This window comes from Lissotriton vulgaris, chromosome 10, assembly GCF_964263255.1.
Source record: "Lissotriton vulgaris chromosome 10, aLisVul1.2, whole genome shotgun sequence".
NCBI lineage: Eukaryota > Metazoa > Chordata > Amphibia > Caudata > Salamandridae > Lissotriton > Lissotriton vulgaris.
In genome coordinates, this window is record NC_141698.1 from 272956263 (window position 1) to 272981560 (window position 25298).

The 25298-nt window shown below is 43.1% G+C and overlaps 1 protein-coding gene across 7 annotated transcripts in view; it reads left to right on the plus strand.

Moving 5' to 3' along the window:
- NBEAL2 (neurobeachin like 2) overlaps window positions 1-25298 on the plus strand; it is a 750879-nt gene that overhangs the window by 504273 nt on the left and 221308 nt on the right. For all 7 annotated transcript variants that reach the window (XM_086940998.1, XM_086940997.1, XM_086941000.1 and 4 more), the window contains 6 exons: window positions 3458-3629; window positions 4813-4946; window positions 5577-5736; window positions 14689-14791; window positions 17326-17479; window positions 20318-20476. In XM_086940998.1, coding sequence (XP_086797124.1) covers window positions 3458-3629; window positions 4813-4946; window positions 5577-5736; window positions 14689-14791; window positions 17326-17479; window positions 20318-20476 — 882 coding nt within the window. The remainder of the gene's footprint in view (window positions 1-3457; window positions 3630-4812; window positions 4947-5576; window positions 5737-14688; window positions 14792-17325; window positions 17480-20317; window positions 20477-25298) is intronic.

The window sequence follows — 25298 nt, forward strand, 5'->3', positions numbered from 1 at the left end:
TTACATCCACTTTGATTTGTGCTTGCATAAAGCTTGTACGGCTTCCCTCTTAAAAGACTGAAGTTACCAAGATAGGGCGTGCACAGAGGAGAACTCTGCAATGCAGGTTTCTTGTCAAATTTGCATTCTACTAAATTTGTATCCCCTCAGAAGCCTGTTTTTCTTGGTGTATTCTGTGCAGAAAAAAACATGTACAAAACATTACTTGAACACCATGAGATATAGGTAATATCTTATGGATTTTGTTCTTTTGAGTTCTCTTGGATGAACTAATATTTTTCGTAGCCCACGAGATAATATAAGAAGTATCCGACAAATATTAAAACACAACAATTAATCTGTGCAAAATGAATTCCTTATTTACTGCGCAATAGGGTAGCTAAATTTCTTATAATTATAATGCGTGTGTGTATATGTATGGACACACACACAATCATTATTGTACAATGTACAAATCAGCTTAAAATGTCTGTATGATGCCACTGTAATGCTGGTGACATTTAGACAGATTTAGCAAAAACCTAAAGTTTGTGTGTGTTCTCGTGCAATTTTAGTGACTAGCAAATATAAATTTGGGGACTGTATAGACAATTCAAATTTTCTTTGTAATTTAAGAGGTGAAACTGCTCAGATATGAAAGTCGTGAAGAATGAAATGAGTAAGGGTACTTTTGTAATATTTCAAAACCTATATTAGAAGATGTGATGTAGAAACTATAAGACTATATGTAACTGGTATGTTGGTCTTGCTGAACCCACTGAAATTATTTTGAGTAAAGGAAACGTGGACACGAGTCATGTACTGTTTTGCCAGGAAGAAAATTATTCATGTATTGATCTTCAGATGTTTGGAGTCTAAAATGTAGTTTTTAAATTGAAAGCAAAAGTGTCAATTATTACGTTTTAGTTGTTGCCAGAAATATAGTGAAAACCCTGCTTTGTCACTCAGTCAGATTTGTATTTAAATATTTAGACAGTATACACTGCTCAGTAAAATACTGTGATGTGGATTGTTCATAGCTCATTTATGAATATGAAAATTTTAAATATTGCCAATGTGCAAAGCAAATATTGAAGTGAAGCAGAGAGATGAACTGAGAATTTACTTACTGAAGTGAATTGCATTCCATAAGAAACCCACCAGGAGAAGCAAAAACATGTATATTGGTGAAAGTGACACACTGAGCTGTTTTTTCTGTTCTCATGCATATATCCTATGTTTCCCCTAGATCCATAATTAAATTCGTGGTTTTAAAATGTAAATGAAATTTAAATCATTTGTGAGACGTGTCATGCTGACGATATTAATACAGAAACGTGTTGGTCTTCTGGAGAGAATGTCAGCTTGAAAAGCATACTGCTCCGCTCTTGGTGTACATTTTATGTTGGTAGCATCGTTAAAACCAAGATGAAGACTTGAAAGGAAATCTGGACCATTTGTTGTATTTATCCAGGATGTAAGTGATGGGTTTATTCGAATTGAATTTTCGGAGGCAGGGTAGTGTAAACCCTTCTTTCAGCTACTTTTGGAGAAAGCCACGTGCAGAAATGTAATTGTGCTGGCCTCATATAAAAGGTTTGCTGGAATCTTGTAACTAACTTCGCATTTCATGATGGTTCATGAGTATATGGAAGTCCAAGAAAGAGTTCTTGCTGGACAGGACATCATTCGTAATAGTACGATAATAATTTCTCATAAAGTGCTGCATTAGTGTGAAGTTGCTGTATTGGGACACACTACTCTTGTGTGGGCAGCACAGTGCACTCTGGGACACTGTCGTGAGACGAAAAACTGCTCATGCAGCTGCTGATGAGAACTGAAGGTCCAGGGTTTCCTGGATCACCCATCTCGTGCTCTCTGTGGCTCACGTATAGACACATATGCACTCACTCTCTCCGCACTCCCCCCCGCACTCTCTCCCAAATGCATATTCACTCTCATAAAAACTCACACTCCATCTCTAGCCAACTTAATCCTCTTCTGCCCTCCCTATATTTATTTTTTTTTATCACAGATCACCAGCCACCTCGAGGCAGGAGGCAGGAGGCATGAGCAGATACAAGCATGCTGCAGCATAGTTTCCACTTTTACTCTTTCATGCCTGTCAAAGCTGTGGCACTCGCTCTGTGATCTGCATGAACAATGATGTACCTGTACAGGGGTGCAATGTGCAGGCAGGGGAATCAATCAAAACCCCTCTAAGTGCCCACAACCAGCCAAAAAACATTTATTAATGTGATCTGAAGAGGCTAGTCTGCAAGAGGGGCACCATTTTTTCAATTACATCACTGTGCCCACCACCGGGTGGACAATGCCACAGGGGCGACTACAGTTACTCTTAGATTGAATGCTAGAGTTTTAAACCAAAAAAGAGAGCTCTTTTCTCCTGGACAATCATTGCACCATAGGGGCCGCCATTTGTGAATAGCTGGTGGAGTGAATGTCAGTCAGAGGTTAGGTTATCTGTTAGTGACTACTATTGTGATAAGTAATTTTATGAGCCCCAAGAATTCCAGTGGCATGCAGAATGGGGTACATTTCTGATGTGTATAGAACGTGGTCCATGCTGGTGTTTAAAGGAGTTGAGATTGAATGCATTGAGCCAGACTGGGTTCTTAGGTAGTTTGAGGAAGGGCAGATTAACTGGGTATGACATGATACATTGTAAGGACAATGTAATACCTGAAGGAGATAAAGAGTCAAGAAGGCCACAAAATAACTTGTGGCAATAAAGAAGTGACCAGGGAGAATAGTTTGACAGGAAAAGGGGATATCCTGTAAAGCAGTTGACATTTGGCGACAGGCCGAATGAGAAAATCATTGTGATTACAATGCAGTTGAAACAGTACTCATTTAGAGAAATGTAAAAATAAATGTATTGTAAACTAATTGCCAATGAATGATGTGGCTTGGTATCTGACTTGCAGAGCAGATGAACAGATCGTACTTAGAGCACATAAATAATGCATGCATCACCAACACCAGCATGGTCTTAATCCCAACAACTGCAACCTCGTCCGATTACTGTACAGCAGTAACTGTCAATAAGCCTCAAAGCAAATATGAACACCCCCAGCTGCTAGAATTGACTTTATATCGCATCAGTAACTTTGAATGGTTTCTGCGGAGTCAATATGTAGTAAATATTTTCTGTTGGGACCGAAAAAATAAACTTACTGCAGTTAACTTGTTTCTGTTTTTAACAAATGTGTTCCATTTCTTGGTTACATATTCTAAACTACCCAATGTAAGTATATTGTTTTAGACATATTTCGCCTGTAGCATATTTCTTCATTTCCTTGGCTACCTCTGTTTTGGGTATTTGAGGGACTCATCAGCAGGAGCAAAAGCATTGGCCATGTTCTTTTTGCCTTTGGATTCATAGTAATATTTGTAAAGATGTTTGGTGTAGTATTGAATCCCATCCCTCATCTGATTTCCCAATTCCGACTTCTAGGATGTTGTGAACTGCGTCGGCGGCATGGGGGTGCTGCTCCCACTTCTTGACCAGATGGCTTCTAAGACGAAAGAAACCGAAGAAAATCAAGAAACACATGACCTTGTTGGCCCGGAATTAACATCTTCGAGGAATGCCCAGGGAATGCTCCTCCCACTGGGAAAATCATCAGGTAAAGACAGGAGCACTGATTGTTGTTTATGGAAACTGACCGTGTGCAGATGATTTGCAAAGGACACCTTCTTTGCATACATTTGAATCCTAATTAATCTAAGCCTGTGACAGGCTGAACCCTTACAGTTCATGTTGCGAAATCAATCGGCGTACAGATGGGTGGCAACTTATATTTTTTTCCTACGGGGGCCAGTGATATTAATTTATCAAAGTGACAGGTGCAGTGGAATTGCCATCACATTCTCCTTGACTACTCCGACCAGTGTGCCATTGAAATGACCGTGAGAGTAGTGACAAGTAGTTACGGCAAGAGAGCGAGTTCTCCTCGCACACCATGCTCCTGGACATTGCGCTAAGCGTGTGGTTGAGTGTCTGCACCCTACAAATATATGAGTTGGGTCTGAACTTACCGTCACACAGAAGGCTGTTGCGCAAGCTGCCACAGGTGTCAGGTTTTAGGGGGAGTGGTGGACAATTTGGAATACAATGTGAATATAAGGATGTCCAGGATAGGGTTCTTTGTTTACCTAAAGAATGCCATGACTTTATGAAAAGGGGCGTGAACATGACTTGTAACCAACGCTCCTGAAGTTGGTGGTCTATCTAAAGGATGTTATTCAAGTTTCTCAATCTAAGATTAAGTAGAGTGCTGTAATATATTACACTTATTTGTATTATTTGAACACCAGTATCACTGTAAGTACCTTCCTTGTTTTCTCCACTTGGTATTACCCTTATCCTCTCCCTCCCCATTGTTCTCCTTTCCCCCTACATTTCCTTTGTCTTTTGAATGTCCGGGCACTTACCTTAGAATGTTGGTGACATAAACGGTATTGCTGTGAAGGGACCTGGAGGGGTTGGTTGGATAAACGACGTCTCTTCCCAACTGCTGGTGTGAGGAGAAATATTCCATAAAGCCTTTTCTGTCAGTCCGGTCTGATTCATATATAAGGAGTTGGTCCCAACGGAAAGAAATGACACACTTGTATTCCCTGTCTTTGGTTTCGTTCTTCGCCCACTTGTCACTATATTTGCACCAGATTTTTGATCCTATCAGGTTTTCTTCAGGATCTATGGTTGGAATTCTTGCTCTCGCAGATTTATCATATCCACTTTCGAAAAAACTTGCCTCACACGGTTTCATTGATGACTTGTGTACCTTTATGTTCATTCATCTCTAGAAGGAAGGGTGGAAAGGAATGGTGTGGCGGCTTTTCTGCTGATGGTGAAGAATTTTATCCAGCACCACACGGTAAACCAGGAGAGCATGCTGCAGTGCCATGGTCCAGCCATCATCGGCGCTTTGCTGCAAAAAGTAAGAATCTAGCAGTACGTGGCCTAAGGATTTGCCAGAGTGAGAGGCACATAGGTAGGAATAGCCGGGCATCTGTAAAGTAATGTCTCAAGGGTGCAAAGATTCAATTTCATCTATGGAACTTTGATTAATTGCTCTGGAGTTTTCCTCGATTTATCTGCAATTTAATGTCATTGCAAAATACCTTCCATCAGTTTGCAAATTTAGTTTTTCATGCCACGGTGAAAGTTTTCAAAAGTCTTAAGGTGGTTTTTGGAGGTTGTGATTGTCAAACTGTTAAAGTAGCAACCAGATAACATTAATATTACTATAGGAATGGGAAATTTAAAATTACTTGAATTATTAAATAAAACACTGCAGGGCTTTTACAAAAGATGGGGTTGTGATATGTTTGAACCATAATTTGGGACGATGTTTTCAGTTTTGAGATGGTGGCTGTTGCAAATGTCCATCATTTTGCAAATCTTCCCCGTCTTTACCTATATGTGATATTTGAATACCACCTCTGCATTTGTAAAGAGCTGAAGAAGCCCCCCATAGTTCATCGAGTAGGTGCAAGATACATGACAATGTGCCTAGATCCACCATTGATCTAGCTTTGCTCATCGCATCTCTCCTTTGCTTCTCTAGGTTTCTAGTGTCATGGTGGACATGAACGTGTTGATGGCTTCGCAGATGCTGATGGACCAGGTCTCCTCCGAGGGCAATGCCCTTTTGTTGCACCTCATGTACCAACACTTGCTCTTCGACTTCCGCATCTGGAGCAACAGCGACTTCGCTGTGAGGCTAGGTGAGCTAGGCCCCTGTCTTTGAGTCAACTTCTTGAAGGTCTTCCATATATTCATTAGTTTGCTTTTGAGGTGTAAAATATGTTCATGTCTCCAGTGTGTGTGCCTTCCGACAAAGCTTCGGCCGATCAAGAGTTATGTTCTGAACGATTCAAGAGACGTACATTCATTATTAGGGGGCTGATTAATACATTGGTTGATAAAAAAAAATTCCTAACAGTACTGAGAAAATAATAGGCGTTTTTTGTTTATTGCAAAACAATACCAATAGCACAGATTAGGACAGATATATACAGCATACATAACACAATGTTCATCTGTCTCTTGCATTCTATTTCTTCACGACAGCAAAAGTTGATAGTCCACCGGTTACTGACCGCATAGCGTGATACCATAGGAGTTAATCTGGTAGCCGTCATTGGTATTCCATCTCCAGTCCTGCTGCGCTGACCGTTAGTCACAGTGTGTCGCATATCTCGGCCTTCCCTGCCCATGGAAACAAATAAATTTTAGCTGTAAGCTTCCTCACACACTGTATGTGCACGTCTATTGTAAGCATATGAGCTGAAGGCTAAATTTAAAAAAATCTCTTCTACAGTCTGAACGCCTCACGCGTGCCCCAGATATCCCCAGAATCATTTTCTGAAATTGTTAATTTACAGTTACGAGGAAGAAATGGATTTAAACATCTTCCATCCAAACGTTGGCAGTATTTATCATTTTCATTGATTAGCAAACTGGGACACTTGGGGGAATATTTAACAATCTTTCACATAGCGCAGGCGCAGTTTTGGCTGCCTAGTGCCAAAGCAGACACCATTGCGTCTATGCTGCAAGGGTGCCTGCGTTGTAGGCAGGATAGTTTTTGAGCACAAAGGGACACCTTCCTGAAGCAAAACAATCCTGAGAGGATTTTTTTCTTTCCACGTGTGTTTCAGAATGTAGCACAATTAGAAAGAGGAAAAAACGAGAAAAATGAAAGATATTTCTCCTCGTTATGCTTCTGCCTCACCTGGAGAAGCTTAGCATTTTTAACCATTTCCAAGGGTATCACTAATAGTAAATCGGGGAATGTGCCAGAATCCATTGGTGGGTGTGTGGGAGCACCCTCGTTCCAGCCATGGAATGCCTCTTCGAGGCAGAGTAACACAAGCCTTGGGATGTACGTTGTTACAACGCATGCTTTTACCACGCATGCTGTTACAACGCAAGTTTTACAGCGCAAGCCATTACAACGCATTGCTTTGGGGGGTGCTGGATAGTGAACAGTTTAATTTACTATTCCAAGTCCAGTCCCCGTGGATAGTAGGGAAGGTGTTTGATAGTAAATTAAACTATTACTTATCCTAGAGCGCCCACCAGTGCAATGCGTTGTAATGGTTTTCGTTGTAAAACCTGCGTTGTAAAAGCACTGCATGGTAAAAGTTGTGTGGTAAAGGATGTTTCCCCAAGCCTTGCCTTACTCCAGATTTATCAAGCCATGCAGAACCTTGGGTGGCTTGATACATCTCACTTAGGTTTTGCGTCACCCTTGCACCGCGCTAAGGGAAGACATTACAGTGACATCAAGCTGACTCGAGTGGCTCAGTCATTCTGTTTGCATTCTAGGACATGCAGTTCTGCATTTAGGAAAGTAAAACAGAGCTCAAAAGATAAAACCAAGACTTGATAAGAGTATACATGCCCCTAGGGGGTAGAACGTGGAATAAACATCGATTTGCCTTTGCTACGATAGGGGACGGAACATAAAACTTACAGGGACTTTTTTTGAAACGTGACTCAGCATTAAATATACGCCAGCATTTCACAATTTAAACATCAATAGTCCAGAGTTTGCATTCAATACCCCCTCTCTCACTTGTGGTAAAGTTGAGGGGCAAGCTCACGAGTTTGGGTGCCACCCGAGGAGGGCCTTCTCGTTGCTTTTAGCCCCTCTTTACATGCTGCTGTCCCACTTCAGTAAGAACCTACAGCCCAGTAAGGGGGACTTTACAAAATATAAAATAAGTAACTTTTTGTCCCCTCTGTGATTTAAAAAGAGAGGGCCAGAGGGAAGACGAGCCTGCACCATGTTTGAAATGTAATGTGCACGTTTACCCTCCCCTTTACCCAAAACCAAGACATTTTCCAGTTTTTATTAAAACTGTTGGGACACTGGGACAGGCCACGAAAACCCGGGATTGTCTGGGAAATGGGAACCTCTGGATGTCTGGTCACCGGACATCCCTTTCAGTCCTGCTGGTGGAAATATGGCAGCCATCGTCAGCGGTGACGTGCTGCAACTCACCCATCTGATTGGCAAGTAGCTGATTATGATGTCATAGTCTGCATTGCATTTATGTGTGAGCGGTGGAACAGACGAGGTAGCCTGGAGCTTTGTGGGCTCACACCTGAGGAGTTCTCCTTCCAGCAATAAACAACGCCCGTCCTCTCCTGCCTCGCTATTTTGTGTATGTTCCTGTTCTCACAAACCTCGGAGGCCACCCATGAAATGCAAATCCGTATTCACCAAGGTCAGTAAATCAGTCCCGCCCTTCTTAATTCTTTTATGAAATATTTTTAGCACTCATCGAATCTCATAATCCTAGTGTTATGCTGAGTTTTATGGTAACCATAGAAGTAACTGTCTTTCTGCTTTACTGTAGAACAATACTTCCCAAACATTTTAGAACCACAACCCAATTTTTATTATGACAAACTTATGAGATCCAACAAGATTTGCGGAACATGATGCAGACAGGTCATTTTTAAAAATCATAATAGTAGACATACTTTTAAACTGCTGTCAGTTACCAAATACCCGTCTTTACATTTTTTTGTGTTCCTCTTTAACAGCATTTGTTTGTAAATGTCACAGCATTGACCGTGCCCTTAGGTATGTCTTTATTTGACTGTGGCCAAGGTATTTTTTCAGCCAATACAATTGGCAGATGGTGAACTGCACTGGAGCTAGAACAATGTTCAGAGTGGGAAGCTGGCCTGCTGCATCTGCACAATAAAATCAAGACTTCTGAAATATCGTGGTGCGGATACCAGTGATTTTAGCAATTTTGAAAAAACTCTTCAGATAGTGATTAAGGGGGCAGGGCATCTATAAACTCATCAATTTGATCAGCTGTCATAACCTCTTTATCGGCATATAGAGTCTCATAGTACACCACAAATCATCTAGCCACTTTGCCGGGCAAAACAGACCCTGTCTCCCATCGCACAGAGTTGGGACTGGGGCAATCGCAAGGGACGCTTGGCCAAGCCTGTGTAGAATTTTACTGCATTTTTCCCCCCATTGGTATATACAACTTTTGGAGGCCCACTATGCACATTTGGCTTTCTCCAAGAGCACCCGCTGATAATTTTGTTGAGCCAGGCTCAACTGTCTTCGTGCCGCTCCACCACCCTCGCCACGACCACGCTCCTGGTGATTGAACATCTGCACCTCCAGTTGAGGCAACTTCTGAGATCTACGCTTGCGCTCAGTGGCGCAAAACGGACTTCCATGCCTCTGTGAGTGGGTTTCAGTGCTTCCCAGAAAACAATTTTGGAGGAAGCAGACTCGAGGTTGAGGGAGAAGTACTCCACTATGGCGCGGAATATGTGTGCCTTTTATAACAGATTCCCCAGGTGCCAAGGTGACAGTCGCCATCTGAAAGGGGTACACTGCGGACCTACATGAAGCCACAATGCTACTTGGGAATGATCCGACAACCCTCTAGGCAGAATGTCTAGCCCAGATACTCTATGAATGAGGCCAGCCGGCACCAGCAGATGGTCCAGCTGGGAGAAGGAATGTTGAACTGTAGAGTAATAAGTATACCCGGCATATTTGGGATGATAGGCCTGCCATTCGTCTGTTGACCCTACCTTCCTTGCCAATGACCTCAAACTCGACTCCGTGCTTCCACACCATCCCCATCTGCCCGCCATCTGTCCCTCTCTGGGAACATTACATCGTTCCAATCACTGCCAATAATAGCCATGCGACTCAGCAAATCTCCCCGGAAGCCTATAATGTGGTCTACAAAAGATTGCCCGATTGCCCAAGCGGGGGGGGGGGGGGTACATAGACACTACCAACGACCAGGCACTCTCCATAGACTGTAGCGGCCACAAAGACATATCTGCCCTGAGTATCGATCCATGTCTTGAGGGACTGAAAGGGGACCTTGCAATGAATGACAATGGCCACGCCGCATGATTGCCTCACAAAACCAGAATGGAATGCTTGTGTGAACCCGAATCGAGCCAAACACTAGACCCTGAACTCAAGAAGGTGTGCCTCCTGCAAGAGGACAGTGAAATCCTGTAGCCTTTTGGCCTGTTATAGCACTGCCCCATGCCTAACCTTGTCTAAAATGCTTTCATACTTTCTATGGTTTTTGTTTTATTTATTTATATTTATTATTAATTAAATCGACAATGGGTCCTCATGCCTGAATTATGCTGGCATCGGCGGCGCAAGGATTACTTCAAACAAACAGACAACTATCCCAACGGAGCCCCATTGGAGGGGTTTCAAAAGACTGGAAATAGCAACACGAAGGTGAGTGCTCAGCATACAAAGCACTACAACACCCAGCATGCTGTGAGAGTACCCTGTGGGAGCGGCATGCAGAGAAGGGAATTAATAGTTGGAACGTGCAGCTGAACACTCACTGCTTTGCCCTTTGAGGAAGAGGCTGCTGCCTCGAAACGCGTCAGGGCGTCATTAAAGAACTCTGTAGGAAGCTGCCTGTTTGAAAATAAAGGTTCGAAGAACTTATCTTTGCGGAGTGGCGTCTTTTAAGCACAGGACACCTTTTGGAACATATATATATATATACATATATATAATTATATATATATATATATAATTATATATATATAATTATATAACAATGCCTGTGACTATTCCTTGCAACGTGGTGAAGCGTGCTGAGACATTGCAGCCCGGAGGGAAGAGCCCTGCAGTGTGCCTCTCATGTCACAGGCATTGTTGTATAAACATTTCTACGCGGCTGCCTGGCCGCGGGGAGAGCACCATCGCCTGCTGTTCTAAAACGGTGAGCGGCAGGATGAAGCTCATCGCATCCAAACCTTTGGTTGTGTAAGGAGCGCAGGACTCGTCATCTAATTGCAGCGCGCTAAAGCACAACAAGCAGCCTACTTAAGGTATCAAATCAAGCATAATTTACCCAAGACGATCGATGTGCTCGCATCACCATGGACTACAAATCCCATAATTCCAGCCAAACAGGACACATGTCTGTCCACGGATTTGCCTGATAGAAAGTGTCCATAAAACTGGTGACGAACACTGAGTGTCGACTGGAAGCAGCCCCTGAAGACGGGGGGAGTCCCCCAGAAACGCGTCGGGCATACTATTCCTTGCAACGTGGTGAAGCGTGCTGAGACATTGCAGCCCGGAGGGAAGAGCCCTGCAGTGTGCCTCTCATGTCACAGGCATTGTTGTATAAACATATATAATTATATATATATATATATATATATATATATATATATATATATATCTTTGCCAACCATTATTTTCACATGCTTGTACTGTCATATGAATTTAGTGACGCTGGTATCTACTATGGGTATTTTACTGTTATGCAACCTATTTTAACAGATGTTAACGCTACCATTCAGTAGCTAGAAGTATATCTTCCATGCTAAAGACAATCACAGGTGATATTTATTTATTTATTTATTTATTTGATTTGTATAGCGCGTTATAGCCACTGGGGCCTCTAAGCGCTGATACTTGATACTTGATACTTATTATTTATCTTCACTAGCACTTTAAAAGGGCTGTCCTTCTATCAAAACGTTGTCATGTGAACAAGGCTCCGTTGAGCCGAAACGTCTTTGACAGTACCTCTGCAATAAAGGAAAGCAAGAGCCCATTTCGTCCGTGTCCGAGTTTCATTGTTGGCTGGCAAGACTCGGTGCAGCGCAATACGAAAGCAGTATTCCTAATATATATATATATATATATATATCCCTCCAACTGCATGAAAGGAATGAGTCCCAGGCAGAGAAATACAGGTGGGGTTCTTTATTGAAGTTCCTTACAGCTGGGCATAATGCATTTCGGATAAAAATCCTTCCTCAGACGCCCCTAGCCGCTGTTCCTCATGTCCGTTGTGCACAGATTGAGTGTTGTCAATCCAAATAAAGTTTACTCCTGGCGCCGCCCCCGCTCATGTGATCATCCGCTGTGTTGGATTCAGTATGGAACTCCAACTCCCAGAATCCTGTGTGCCTGGTGTAGCGTGATGGGGGAAACAAAAGTTAAGTCTTTTTGTCTGCAGGCGTTGGGGAGTTTGGGCACGCATGGTGAGGTGAGTGTTGAGGCATCACAACCCCTCGAGTCCCTGCATTGCTTCGACCTGTCGAGCACTGATTATGCTGGAACATGGAATGATGACAGTGCACCACCGCCACCGTGCAGTCACGGTCCGCTTTTCCGCGGTGTTCCTCGCGTAGCAGCGCTCCAAAGGTGGGTTCGCCTGAAGTCAATACCTTGACAAGAACGTTGATTGCTAGCGCAAACCACCAGTGAAGCAGGCCACCTCTTGATGAAGCGGGAATCCTTAGCGTGTCTCTGGCTGACACGTGAATATTGACGAAACCCTCCAACTGCATGAAAGGAAGGAGTCCCAGGCAGAGAAATACAGGTGGGGTTCTTTATTGAAGTTCCTTACAGCCGGGCATAATGCATTTCGGATAAAAATCCTTCCTCAGACGCCCCTAGCTGCTGTTCCTCATGTCCGTTGTGCACAGATTGAGTGTTGTCAATCCAAATAAAGTTTACTCCTGGCGCCGCCCCCGCTCATGTGATCATCCGCTGTGTTGGATTCAGTATGGAACTCCAACTCCCAGAATCCTGTGTGCCTGGTGTTGCGTGATGGGGGAAACAAAAGTTAAGTCTTTTTGTCTGCAGGCGTTGGGGAGTTTGGGCACGCATGGTGAGGTGAGTGTTGAGGCATCACAACCCCTCGTGTCCCCGCATTGCTTCGACCTGTCGAGCACTGATTATGCTGGAACATGGAATGATGACAGTGCACCACCGCCACCGTGCAGTCACGGTCCGCTTTTCCGCGGTGTTCCTCGCGTAGCAGCGCTCTAAAGGTGGGTTCGCCTGAAGTCAATACCTTGACAAGAACGTTGATTGCTAGCGCAAACCACCAGTGAAGCAGGCAACCTCTTGATGAAGCGGGAATCCTTAGCGTGTCTCTGGCTGACACATGAATATTGACGAAACCCTCCAACTGCATGAAAGGAAGGAGTCCCAGGCAGAGAAATACAGGTGGGGTTCTTTATTGAAGTTCCTTACAGCCGGGCATAATGCATTTCGGATAAAAATCCTTCCTCAGACGCCCCTAGCCGCTGTTCCTCATGTCCGTTGTGCACAGATTGAGTGTTGTCAATCCAAATAAAGTTTACTCCTGGCGCCGCCCCCGCTCATGTGATCATCCGCTGTGTTGGATTCAGTATGGAACTCCAACTCCCAGAATCCTGTGTGCCTGGTGTAGCGTGATGGGGGAAACAAAAGTTAAGTCTTTTTGTCTGCAGGCGTTGGGGAGTTTGGGCACGCATGGTGAGGTGAGTGTTGAGGCATCACAACCCCTCGAGTCCCCGCATTGCTTCGACCTGTCGAGCACTGATTATGCTGGAACATGGAATGATGACAGTGCACCACCGCCACCGTGCAGTCACGGTCCGCTTTTCCGCGGTGTTCCTCGCATAGCTGTGCTCTAAAGGTGGGTTCGCCTGAAGTCAATACCTTGACAAGAACGTTGATTGCTAGCGCAAACCACCAGTGAAGCAGGCAAACTCTTGATGAAGCGGGAATCCTTAGCGTGTCTCTGGCTGACACGTGAATATTGACGAAACCCTCCAACTGCATGAAAGGAAGGAGTCCCAGGCAGAGAAATACAGGTGGGGTTCTTTATTGAAGTTCCTTACAGCCGGGCATAATGCATTTCGGATAAAAATCCTTCCTCAGACGCCCCTAGCCGCTGTTCCTCATGTCCGTTGTGCACAGATTGAGTGTTGTCAATCCAAATAAAGTTTACTCCTGGCGCCGCCCCCGCTCATGTGATCATCCGCTGTGTTGGATTCAGTATGGAACTCCAACTCCCAGAATCCTGTAATCTCTGATTCTTACTTTCCATTTAGCTCTGAGACAGACCTCAAGGTAGCCATGTGCTTTAGAAACCCCAACATTAATTTGTTCATTCATGACTTTACAACAAGTACGTGCTGTGTATGTGTGTATATTCTCACATTAAGAGTACTCTGGGTTTCCAGATGCAAATATCGCCATTCTTACACATTGCAGACAAATCGCAAAAAGCCTGTATCACAACCAGGCATAGCATTATTAACCGTTGTGCAATCGACCTCCCCACTGGCCTGGTAGTTTTTATAGAGAAGGATTCACAATATATTTTAATGAAGTTGCACTTGTTCAATCTACATAGAAACACTTAATTTGTCAATAGGCATGAAATGCTATAACCATAAAATCTGCTGAGTTCCAGACTGCTCTTTTCTCACTGAGCCTTACCGCTTCTATACTGTATGAGGTATTGTTCCCTTTTTTGCCCCCAGACATTCATATGTTTTGATTTGTTTTCCCTAGACAGAAAAAGATGCCTTTACAATAGCTCCACTTTTGTATTACGATTAAATTTAGAGCTACTGTTGGTCAGAGAAGAGTTACTCACTAGATCACATTTGAACCCTCCTCCCTATGTTTTGCATTCACCAGGGGTTAAATAAAAACATTATAAAAGGTTTCATAACACAAGTCATGGGTATTTGAACACTCGTTATTTTTTTGATATGCGTGGTACAATGAATCCATTGGTCTAACCTTTATTTTGTTTATTCACACAACTCTTCTATTCTTCACCTATGTTTACCAATTATTCAGCTTATTGTGCTCTTAATGCCTATTTCTGCAGGACACATTCAGTATCTCTCATCCGTCATTAAAGACCACAAGCAGAAGATTCGAAAAAAGTATGGTGTGCAGTATATCCTGGACTCCGTAAGGAAGCACTATGGGTGAGTTGCACGGCTGAAACTGGCTTGAGGTATTCTGTCCTGAGATCAATTCTTCTACGGTGGAAGAACATAGAACTGTGCCATGTCCTGACCAACAGCAGTGTTTGTGTCCGAATATCTCATCTTGTAGATATTCAATAGTCAGAATGTGTGTTCTTTTTTTGTATTCAGACCATCGCCCACTCTGTCAGTGGCATGCTTCATCATTTGGTCTCATCCTGGTCCCTATCAACCAGGATGGGCTCATTCATGTTGGAGAGAGCACTTTCAGATAGCACCCGATGGGATCCAGTTGTATAAAATACCTTAGGAACACCCGGTTTCTCTTGATTGTTTGCATCCTACGTATGATTTAAAATGTAGACTACCTGGATATGTTCGGGTAAATTATCTTCACTACACCCGCTTATAGTATATCATCGTGTTTCTTTCCTTACTTGAATGGTCAGTGTAGATCTTGGGCTTTCATCAGGGCAAGTCATACCCCATGTAGAAATTATTTGGAATTGAATGTCAGTGTCCCCAAACTTGGGTAAGGCCTGGCCGTAAATATCGAGAATTGACCAGCACAGTACCCATGAGGCAAGGTTCGCTACATGGACGTGCTTCCCACGTTTCCCTATTAGGCAGCACCCTTGATCCCTCCAGGGAAACTAGTATGTGTTCAGCCCAGCTCTCCTACGCCGCAGTCCCCTGCACCAGAAAGACCCGATCGGGTGGCCGCTTCTTCTCCTTCCTCGTGGACAGAGCCTGGAATGAACTAGTGCTCCACCTCAGTCAGACAACATCACTCTCCATCTTCTCAAGAAACCTCAAAACCTGGCTCTTCGATAGACCCCCTCCTTGATGGACTGGAACCTGCAAACTCTTCCCCTCCTTCCCCAGTGCCTTGAGACCCTTATGGATGATTAGTTGCCCTTAACAAACACCTTGATTGATTTTTTCCTGGTATTGTTGCAAGCAGGCCTGCACTTGTCTGCATTATATTACCAAATTACTGTGTGTCTGACAATAAGAGGACATTCAGTTCTACCAAGGACCCACAGTGATCATTCAAGCAAGGGCAGAAACATGTTGATATTGTATCTTATTATTGACTTCTGTAATTTGAATAGTTTTGAACTGTGCCGTTGTTCTGCCGAATATGCCTGAGGTCATTATGCCAAGTTCAAATAAAATCTATTTCAGTTTCATAAACTTGAATCTAATTTCAAAATTGCCTGGTTCGATCTTGTCCATAAAAGAAATTAGGCACAATTCTTACTTAAAACACCTTTAAATGTGCTTCTTTTTTAACCTCGTGTGCTCACAGCAGCAGGCCTAAAATCCCAAATGCAGTCTCTTTTGCCATCATTTTCTGTTATTTCCAGATCGTATCATGTAAACAAAAAACTTGCTGATAGAATCGAGAACAGGAGTACAGAACATGCTAAATGGACTTCAATTCAAGGGATACAAAGTCAGAAGTTTTTAGGGAAAAGGGCAGCGATTGTTTTTCTAAGCTGCAGGTGCTGTTGGACTTTATCCTTAAAACTATTATCAGGTCGTTGGGTAAGAACCGAACTAATTGAAAACAACTGGCCATTTTTTTCTCTAAACAAAATAACTTTAAGTCCATCAATAAAGAAATGTCAAAGCATTAATAACTAGCTGTAACATTAAAATATTAATTACAGTACATCCAGGATATGGGACATACACATTGCCAAAAGCGCTAAAAATTGAGCTAGAATAGTGATTTATCTATTCTCACTACAATTAATAATAATTTCGAAACAGTATAGACGTGGCCAAGATACTTTATTTCCTCTCTGAAGGAATTGGAACTGTATTGAAACTGTTCTAGTATTATTCACTCGAACATACTATTTTATTATGTTTTAATATACAGTATGGTTTAGTGTAGGTTTCAGTGCTGCCCATCTGCAACAACCACTTTACCTCACATAATCCATGAATAGAACTAGACTTCATATTTATCTAGTGTGAAAATATTGTTGACTTTCCAAGTGTATGTTTTAAAACGAAAATGCTCAACCCGAAGTATTGATTTGAATTGAATTTATTGGGTAAAGAAGATATTTCCAGCCTAAAATATTTCAGTCAAATGTTTCAATCAGGATTTTGTAAATTTTTGCATCAGGCTCTGCCACCTTTGCAGAGATGAGGGGGATATGAGATCATGAGGTTGAAGATCTCACTGAGAAAGGAGGATCATTGATCAGAAAACACGTGGTAGACAGTGCAAAGGAACCTATGTGAGCAAATCTTCATCAATGGTGATGTCGCGGATTGTCAGATGCGGTGCCATTGAAGCCAACATTGTGCTTTACATTGGTGTTGCATCCTCATGCGCACATTCTAAACTCCCTCCCATCTTCTGGACAGTGTTTTCTTCGCAAGAAAATTTATATAGTTATGTTTCTGTGTGTAGTGGATAGTAAAGCTATCTAAAGAAAGTTTTGTGTGCTAAAAGGTAAATGTAGACAGAGTCCTATGAGAAATGAAAATTCTTCCTCTGTGTGGTCTTTTAGGGCGCCCAAGGAAAACCAAATCACAGCTGATGATGTAAAGACCCTTCAAACGTCCCTCTTCAGTTTGGTGAAAGAATTCCTTGCAAAGAACTTTTCCACTGATGAGCTGAACAGTGCGGTGAGCTACCTGGCGGCTGTGAACGACGAGGACCAGGTATCAGCTCTTAATATCCATTTGCGGGGTGTCCAGCACATAAGAACATGTTCGGCAAGTTCAGTTCTAGCTGTTTGAAGTATACATCCATCATAGGCGTAGTTCAAGGTTGCCAAGTGGTACATGGGGTAGCTCAACAGTGCTTAATTTGTGAAAGAATAAGTTCCAGGGCACAAAGCTTTGTTCATAAGTTTGTGGCAAGTGCCTTTGGTGGTCGGGGTGCCAATTACCAATGCTGTGAAGTCTTGATTCTATTGCGTGCCTCTGTAATCCACCACCAGACACTCTTTATCTGACTTTTAGTTTCTTTTTCATTCCAGATTTCTCCCTTTATCACTTTTCAACTTTCGTTCCTTTCCACTTTGCCCTTTTTGTGTTTTTCTCTCTCTTCTCTTTCTTGCTGTAAGTCATATGGTGATTGGCTGTGTTGCATACCCTGCACTGTGTACACATGGCCTTGTATGGGGTGCTTATAGCACCCTCTAGCTTCGTGGAGGTTAACAATCAGGGCAAGGAGCAGAAGGGAGCCACAGAGGGACACATCAGAGGGAAAATATATAAAAGTCTTAAATACAGGGGTGTAAGTGCCGGAGTGGAGGGAGGATGTGGTCTTATAGCAAGAGCGGTCAACCTTGAAGCTGGTGAACCAGATTCAAGTCTCTGCAGGGACGCTCAACATCCTGTGATTCTGGGCAAATCACTTAATCACTCTGTGCCTAACAAAAAATGAATGTGTTTGTCTTTAACGCAACTGGTGCTCATGTAAAGTGCTCTGATACCTCCGGGTCAAGTGTGCCCTATGTAAAACTCTGAAAAAAAGGGTGGTGTTAAATGTACCCACTCCTTGAGTAGCACTGACCTTTACATAATGCTGGCAGTTTTTGCCACGTTTTGGACATCTTTGATATGATGATGCCTACACTTGGTATAGTACTGGTTCTTCTCTGGCATCATTGTAATTCTTGGTGCATTGTTAACATCTATGGAGTGATGGTGAACACTTTGGAATACTGTTGGACTTGAAAAATGGAAGTAATTATTTGTCTGCTGTGGGCATCCCGGCATTAAGTACTGATACATGATCTTGCCAGGCAGAATCTATCCAAATGTGAGAGTAGTACATGTAACTACTTCACCTAATTGACAAAACTATATTTGGGCTACAAGCATTTAGTTATTAAAAATCAGAACCCTGTTATTTCATAACAAAAAATAGATGTTTATGTTAATGAGCTAGGCTTTAGGGGACTGAGAATATTTTGCAAAGTTAAAAATCTTGTATTGAATATTTTAATCCGTACAATAATAATCAGATTTTTGGGAATAGGTTTGTTGCATTTCCAAATATACATAATATTAATGTTTGAGAGATAATTACTATTGCGGTCTGTAAGTTTAGTGTCACATCTACTGTCTGAATTGTTAAGGTGTATGTGTTCTGAGTGACACCTCTGCAGTCTGAGGCTAGTTACAGCCTGAGGTTGTGAAATGTGTTTTAATTTTTCCACCATGGCCCATCCAATGAGCTATTTCACTCATAGATTTACAGTCATGAAATATGGCTAGGAATCTCAGCGGAAAGGAACAGCGTGGTGAAATGAAAGGAAGTGAAATGTAGAAGTGAAGAACAATGTTATGGCAAAATAATGGGCCATGTGAAAGTGCATTCTCTGAACTACCTGTATCACTTAAGGCTGTTCATGCATGTGTAGGGGAAAGGTGCAGCGCAATGCCCGATTTTGCCACCACTATCCCATCAATTTCATGGGGCAATTTCCCATCAATTTCATCTAATCAATTTCATGGGGCAATTTCCCCAACATCTAAGGGGAGAATGAACCTTGCTTAACAAGGTGTGACATACATTGGTTGAATGTTTGATGAGTACACCCTTGGAACCTATATCTTTGTAGCAAATGTATGGGAAATGTATACGGTAAGTGTACTAACTGCAATGGTTCTCAAGCTTTTTTCCCGAAAAGAGAGTCCCCAGACATAACCAACTCCCGCAAAAAAGTTAGACTGCGCACCCAGCTAAATTCTGGGCAAGTTTGTATGACCACAACTTTCGCTGTGCAAAACCTGATCATATCCTTGAATGTACTCATGGGAGAGTTTAGAAGCTGGGAGCCACCAGACATGGTATGAATTCAGTTGCAGCAAAGAAAGATGATGATGAATGGTCTAGGAGATCACTCAAACTTAGAAAATAGGTTTTGCTGAGAAGAGATTAGGAGTTTCTCAAATTCTTTGTCTGTATTGTAAGAGAAAGAATTCCAAATGTTGAAAATCTAGTTTATTAGGCTATCTCCTATTTTGGTTGCTCCTGTCAAAAGAGTAGAAAACATGAGATACTCTATCACCAAATGTCTACTTTTGTTTGACTCCCTATGATATTATCTGGACCTCATTGAAAAATGCTAAGTAAAAAGGAGTTCCCTTTGCATTCACAGTACACATCAATCAGATGTTCAGAGCATGGTATCATGTGCTAGGATCTTTTATTGGGTGCTGGATTCTTGACTTTCTTTACTCTTTTGCAGTAGAGATTGGCTGTATCTGTCACATACTCAACCTGTTACACTTCCCAGGTCAATTCCAAGGACTTTTAGTTGGTTAATGATAGCTATTGTTCTTATATGGCAAGTAATGGTTCGCCTTGTGAGGTGTGCTGGATAAATGGTCTTCATTATTGTTGATGTTTGTTTTATTGATTGATTCCTGCAGAATGCAGAAGCTTTACTCTCCTTTCATTGTTAACTGATGCTCACTGTTGATGATGTAATGGCGTCAAATCATTGTCCCTCATTCCTCCTTTGCTGTGTTTGTGCCTTGCAGGTCTGTGGTATGCTTGAGGTGATCCACAGCCTCCTGAAAGGGAGCCCTGCACAGGAACAGCTGTACTCCTGTCTCTTGGAGCCAGGGAATGTGGAGGTCTTCTACTGGTTGCTCGTTCAAAAAAAGTATTCAGATGAAGTGCGCGAGAGGGTGTTTAAGGTGAGACACCGTTCTTGACGAGGAGTTTAATATTTGTTTATTGCAGTGCTGTAATAAAGTTGGATCGAGCCAGATTCTAGATCCAGTAGCTATTTGTGACCTGGATCTAGAATCCTGCTTGTTCCAGTGAATCATCTGGATGTGTCCCTGTGAAGTGTGTGCTGATACCAGACATATAAGGAGTGAGTGTATCTTCAACAGTGTGCCTCTCTGTGTGGAGTAGCAGCTTGCACAGGGGATGCAAATGTAAATGCCGCTCACATAACAGTAGAACAGTTCTTTTTGTCCATGTTGTGCCCTGGTTAGGGAGGTAGAGCTCATACCCAGAACAGCCGGAGCCAAAAACCTGGCTCATCAGGTGAATCTACAATACACCCAGCCTGTCACTGCACATCCCACCATGAGACAAATTAAGATTGAACATATTTGTAGAGTTTCTCACATTCAGTATGTATGATAGAGGTTTGTGTAAGCACTGTATAAAAAGCAGGTATTTATGTATGTTTGTGTGTAAGTACAGTCATAATAAGATTAATGTAGCACATTAAAGAAACTGAATGTTAGGCACTTGATAAAGAAAAGGCTTGCCAACAAAACCATTAGCCTACTGAGCTATCTTACCTAAAACACAAGTATGTAACCTATTTGTTACACACTATGCTCTCAAATAGGCATATTCTTCATCTGTGATATTTTATGATGCATCAGTTTGTACCAGAGATGACGCACATCTCTCTCAAGTAAGCACATTAACCACAAGAGTTAACTTACCACAATTGTGCCATAAAGTTTGCTCAATACACACAAATCTCTGCAGTGGGTACCTTACTCCTGGTGTTTTCCTAAGTGGGAGCATAAAGACAGGAAAAGGTCTAGAAGTGTCAGGAACTGGATGAAGACCTGGAGGAGGATCAAGATCAGAAGAGTCAGGAAGACGATAAGGAGGATGAGGATCCCTGAAGGAGCAGGACCAGGAGGAGAAGGACCAGTTTTAGGTGGACCATTTACAGATCCGCACCCCAAGAACCACCAGGAGGAGTACCAAGAGGCTGAGGAGTAGCACCTGGACTGAATCCCCAGAAGACGGATCAGGAAGAAGATGTCCAGGGGGACAGAAAGATCATGTGAATCAGGACCCAGGACTCACAGGAGGTCCAGCAGTATGAGGACAGGGCCATCACCCACAAGAGCGGAAAGGGAGAAGGAGATCCCGGAGAGTGATGATGCTGATGAGGAAGAGGAGGACTAGATGGAAAAGAAGAAGAGGGAGATGAGCCCAGTCTGTTTCTAGGTCACATGTCCTTGACCCGTCCTTAGTTACAGAGGCCACACCTCTTATACAGGATTCTTAGTTACTCTACTTAGGCCACAGCTCCATAAGCAACCCCATTGTTTTTCAGCCTATTAAAAGCACTGCTCAACCCCCTTAGTTATCTAATAATACAGCCTTTTAGAGACCAGTTAAATCCGCCATATTGTTTTGTTGCTATTTGTTATGGTATGGGGCAGAATAATGCATAGGATGATTTCCCATTGGTTCTGCATCTCACAATTCCACCCCATTTGACTCCACTTCTGGCACTTCCCGCTTTCTTATACACCCAATGCACTTAATCCCAGAGTAAACTGTTTCTATTTCCACTGGTTTATACTGTCTTGTGTAATGCCTGAACCCTAGCATATAATTTCTGCTGAACTGTGAGGAAAATTGAGGTTGTAAAGAAGATGAAACCTTTTGCAAGATGAATGCTTTTAAAGGAGCAGAAATAGCTGTGTCAGTACCCAAGATAGCCTCACATGTGGTTACATTTACCTTATCACTTTCAAAGGGCATGTCCTGTGGAGACTCACCTAGTTCCTTGTAGGCCATTCTACTTCCGCAAACAAAGGTTTTAAAGCACTGGTTTAGCTATTGTGACTTGATGGAAGAGAACTGGCATATTCCATGCCTCAAAACCTATACTGCCAGAGGGTTTCCAATTTTAAGGCTACTCTCTGGGATGGTTTATCTTAAGGTCTTTGCTTTTCCCCCAAACTTTTTTATTGTCAACACGCAAATACACATATGTATTGCTAATGTATTTATTAAACCATACACTAAGGGAGGTACAAATCTTCTAAATTGTATGGACATAAGTAAAATTGGCTTGACATCTGCACCTCCAGTAATTTGTTCATCCTAGGAGTCAATATGGTACTGGACGTATGAAAATACCAGTGATCAAGCTTGCACCGGTAAATGATAAGCAAGTTAAGTCCACAGATTGAAGTACTGGTTGGCATTGCATCAATCCAAGGTCCCCAAAACCTTGAAGGACATCCACTAGCTTTCTATAGTTCCTTTTCCAGGGTTCAACAGTGATCCCTATCAAGTCACCAATCGGGCATAGTGGGGGGGTTTCATTCTTTCCACATCTTGGCTATGTCTCATTTGTTAGTTAAGTAGTCACTCAGCAGTATCTAATGGGCCCAAATTTGCTTTCCACCCCTCCCTCAAAGAGATCAGAGGGTCTGGGGTATTAGCAATCAGTGATCGATGAACCTGAGATATATGTTCTTTAGCTCTTTGGTCTAGCATCAGATGGGCTTCCAACGGGTTAAACGCACATACTTTGCTTTTTTGAAGATTGGGATTTGTAGGAAGAAGGGGAGTGCAGTTTTGAGCAATTGTGACCCACTCAAGGCGATCAGTTTACCAGCTAGGTAGTCTGACGAATCATCATGCATAGCTCTTGGGATGTGCATGCCAGTTTAAATATGCTTTTTGCTTCTATGGGAGGCCGGTTAGCAGGGTTATGAGTCATGTAGCTTCATTCAGTGCAGCCTTTAACACTATCGGTGCGGCGCATTTTCCCGCTGTGTGCTGAAGATTTAAAAATCCTGTGGTTCATGACGAGCTCAGCTCGTCATGAGCGTACGAGAGGTGTACCTCATGACGAGCTGAGCTCGTCATCAGCGTCGAAGGGGTTAAAGGAGCAAGGTGCATTTTAGGGATACCAGCCAAAAGGAAGTTGATATGGTCAAGCTGAGAGAGCACAAAACCTTGGACTGCACTGTGGAAAAGCCAGCCCATATGACGACCGATGCCCAGGCTGCTGGCGCAACGCGCCTCTTAGCTTCCATTTGAATAGTTACCAAATAAAGAGACGAGCGCTGGAAGCAGGAACACATGAACAGAGTTTTATTTCTCATGAGGAGAGCCTGTCATTTCGGACACGAAACACAGTGTCTTCGGGAGGTGCTCTAACAAGTTCTCTGAAGCTTCGCCTTTTATACACAGCTTTATGGTACAAAAACATTCTTTATTACAATAGAGACACTTTGAGGCGGAAAAAGGCATGTTTGGAATCCCAGCTTCAGGCCTATTCCCATACCCGTTGCTCGGATGTCATCCCCCCCTTCCTGTATGTAACAAGAGATCGTGATTTCTCAGCTGGACATTCCAACAGGACACAAGGGCATGAGGGGGTGATCAGATCAAAGGTTGGGCAGGAAAAAGATCAGTTCAGGGAGGGGTGTAAATCCACGAGGCTTAGGTCTTATGACTTGGGACTTGAGTTTGGGAGATCAGGTGCAGCTGGGGGGTTTCGTCAGCAGAGGGGAAGGGTGTTCCTGGGAGGAAATGGGGGGGGGGGGGTGTGGGTCAAGCGGAGTGTTAACTCCAGTGCAGGGTCGCGCAGAGGGAGAGGGTTTTTATGGTCTTTGCATGTGAGAGTGGGGATGTTCAACACACGTGGGAGGGGAGCCGGCGATTTTAGCAAACGGGCAGAGGGGTCATGATACCTATAATGGCTGGTGTGTACACGTGTGCATGGGCCTACGCTAGCGGGACGAGGTGGTCAGTGCTTCGCAGTATCTGTTCTGTTCACAGCAAGGGGTAGGGGGAACGAAAATGAACGCCGCTTATGTACATACTTATGGTCATTTTTCACAGTCGCCGCTTTTAACATAAGCTAGTTCATTTCCGTGTTTATCCTAACTGATGGGGTGGACGTATAGTCATGGGAAGTCATCGGAATGGCGTCTGTCAATATTAGCAGATTTTGCGTATTATCATGTGCAGTTGATACGATAGACAGAATGCAGTATATATGAATTTACATTTGATAGGCTGTTCATACAAGTCTAGGGATCAGCATACTACATTTTATAGGTGTTCGGATTTTCTCTTTGGTGATATAAATGTACAGTAAAAAGTGACCGGTAAACATTTTGAAAACAATACTAAGTGGTTGAGAGAGGAGTTTAGTTCAATATAAGCAATCGGTCAAGAGGCAGGGGAATGATATCTTCGTCCCAGTGTCTTTTTAGCAGCAAGCCATCACTGGTAGGCTCTAGTCCGTTTTTCTTTCATTGGCGCTGTTGAGCACCGGCGATGGAGCTATCGGTCCAGCTCGGATCCAACCTTACGCGTTGCAGGGTGCGGTCTGTCCTCTGCTGTTAGACCACAGTCCTGTTCCCTAATTAGTCCTTTTTAGGGGTGCCTTATGCTCGGCACCTGCATTTTTCTTTTCCTTCCGTGGTGATCAAAAAGTCATGTGAAGAGCTTCGGGGCAGCCCTTCATCCTTTCCTTTTCCGTGTTTGGGAGTGGTGCCTCGTCCCGCGTCTCGTTGCTCTGCGATTCCACCTTTGGTCGTGGTTGCATGTGCTTAATGATCTGTGGCCAGGCTGAGCGTCACATCCGGCCCTTCTCCTCCGGTGATCGTGTATCTTTGAATGGGTACAAAACAAGTTTTTAGAGAACTGGCAGGAGAAGACACTTATGCATTTCAATTCCGCCTTCAATCCTACGCAGTAGGGGCGCATTCATCGGTCACAGTC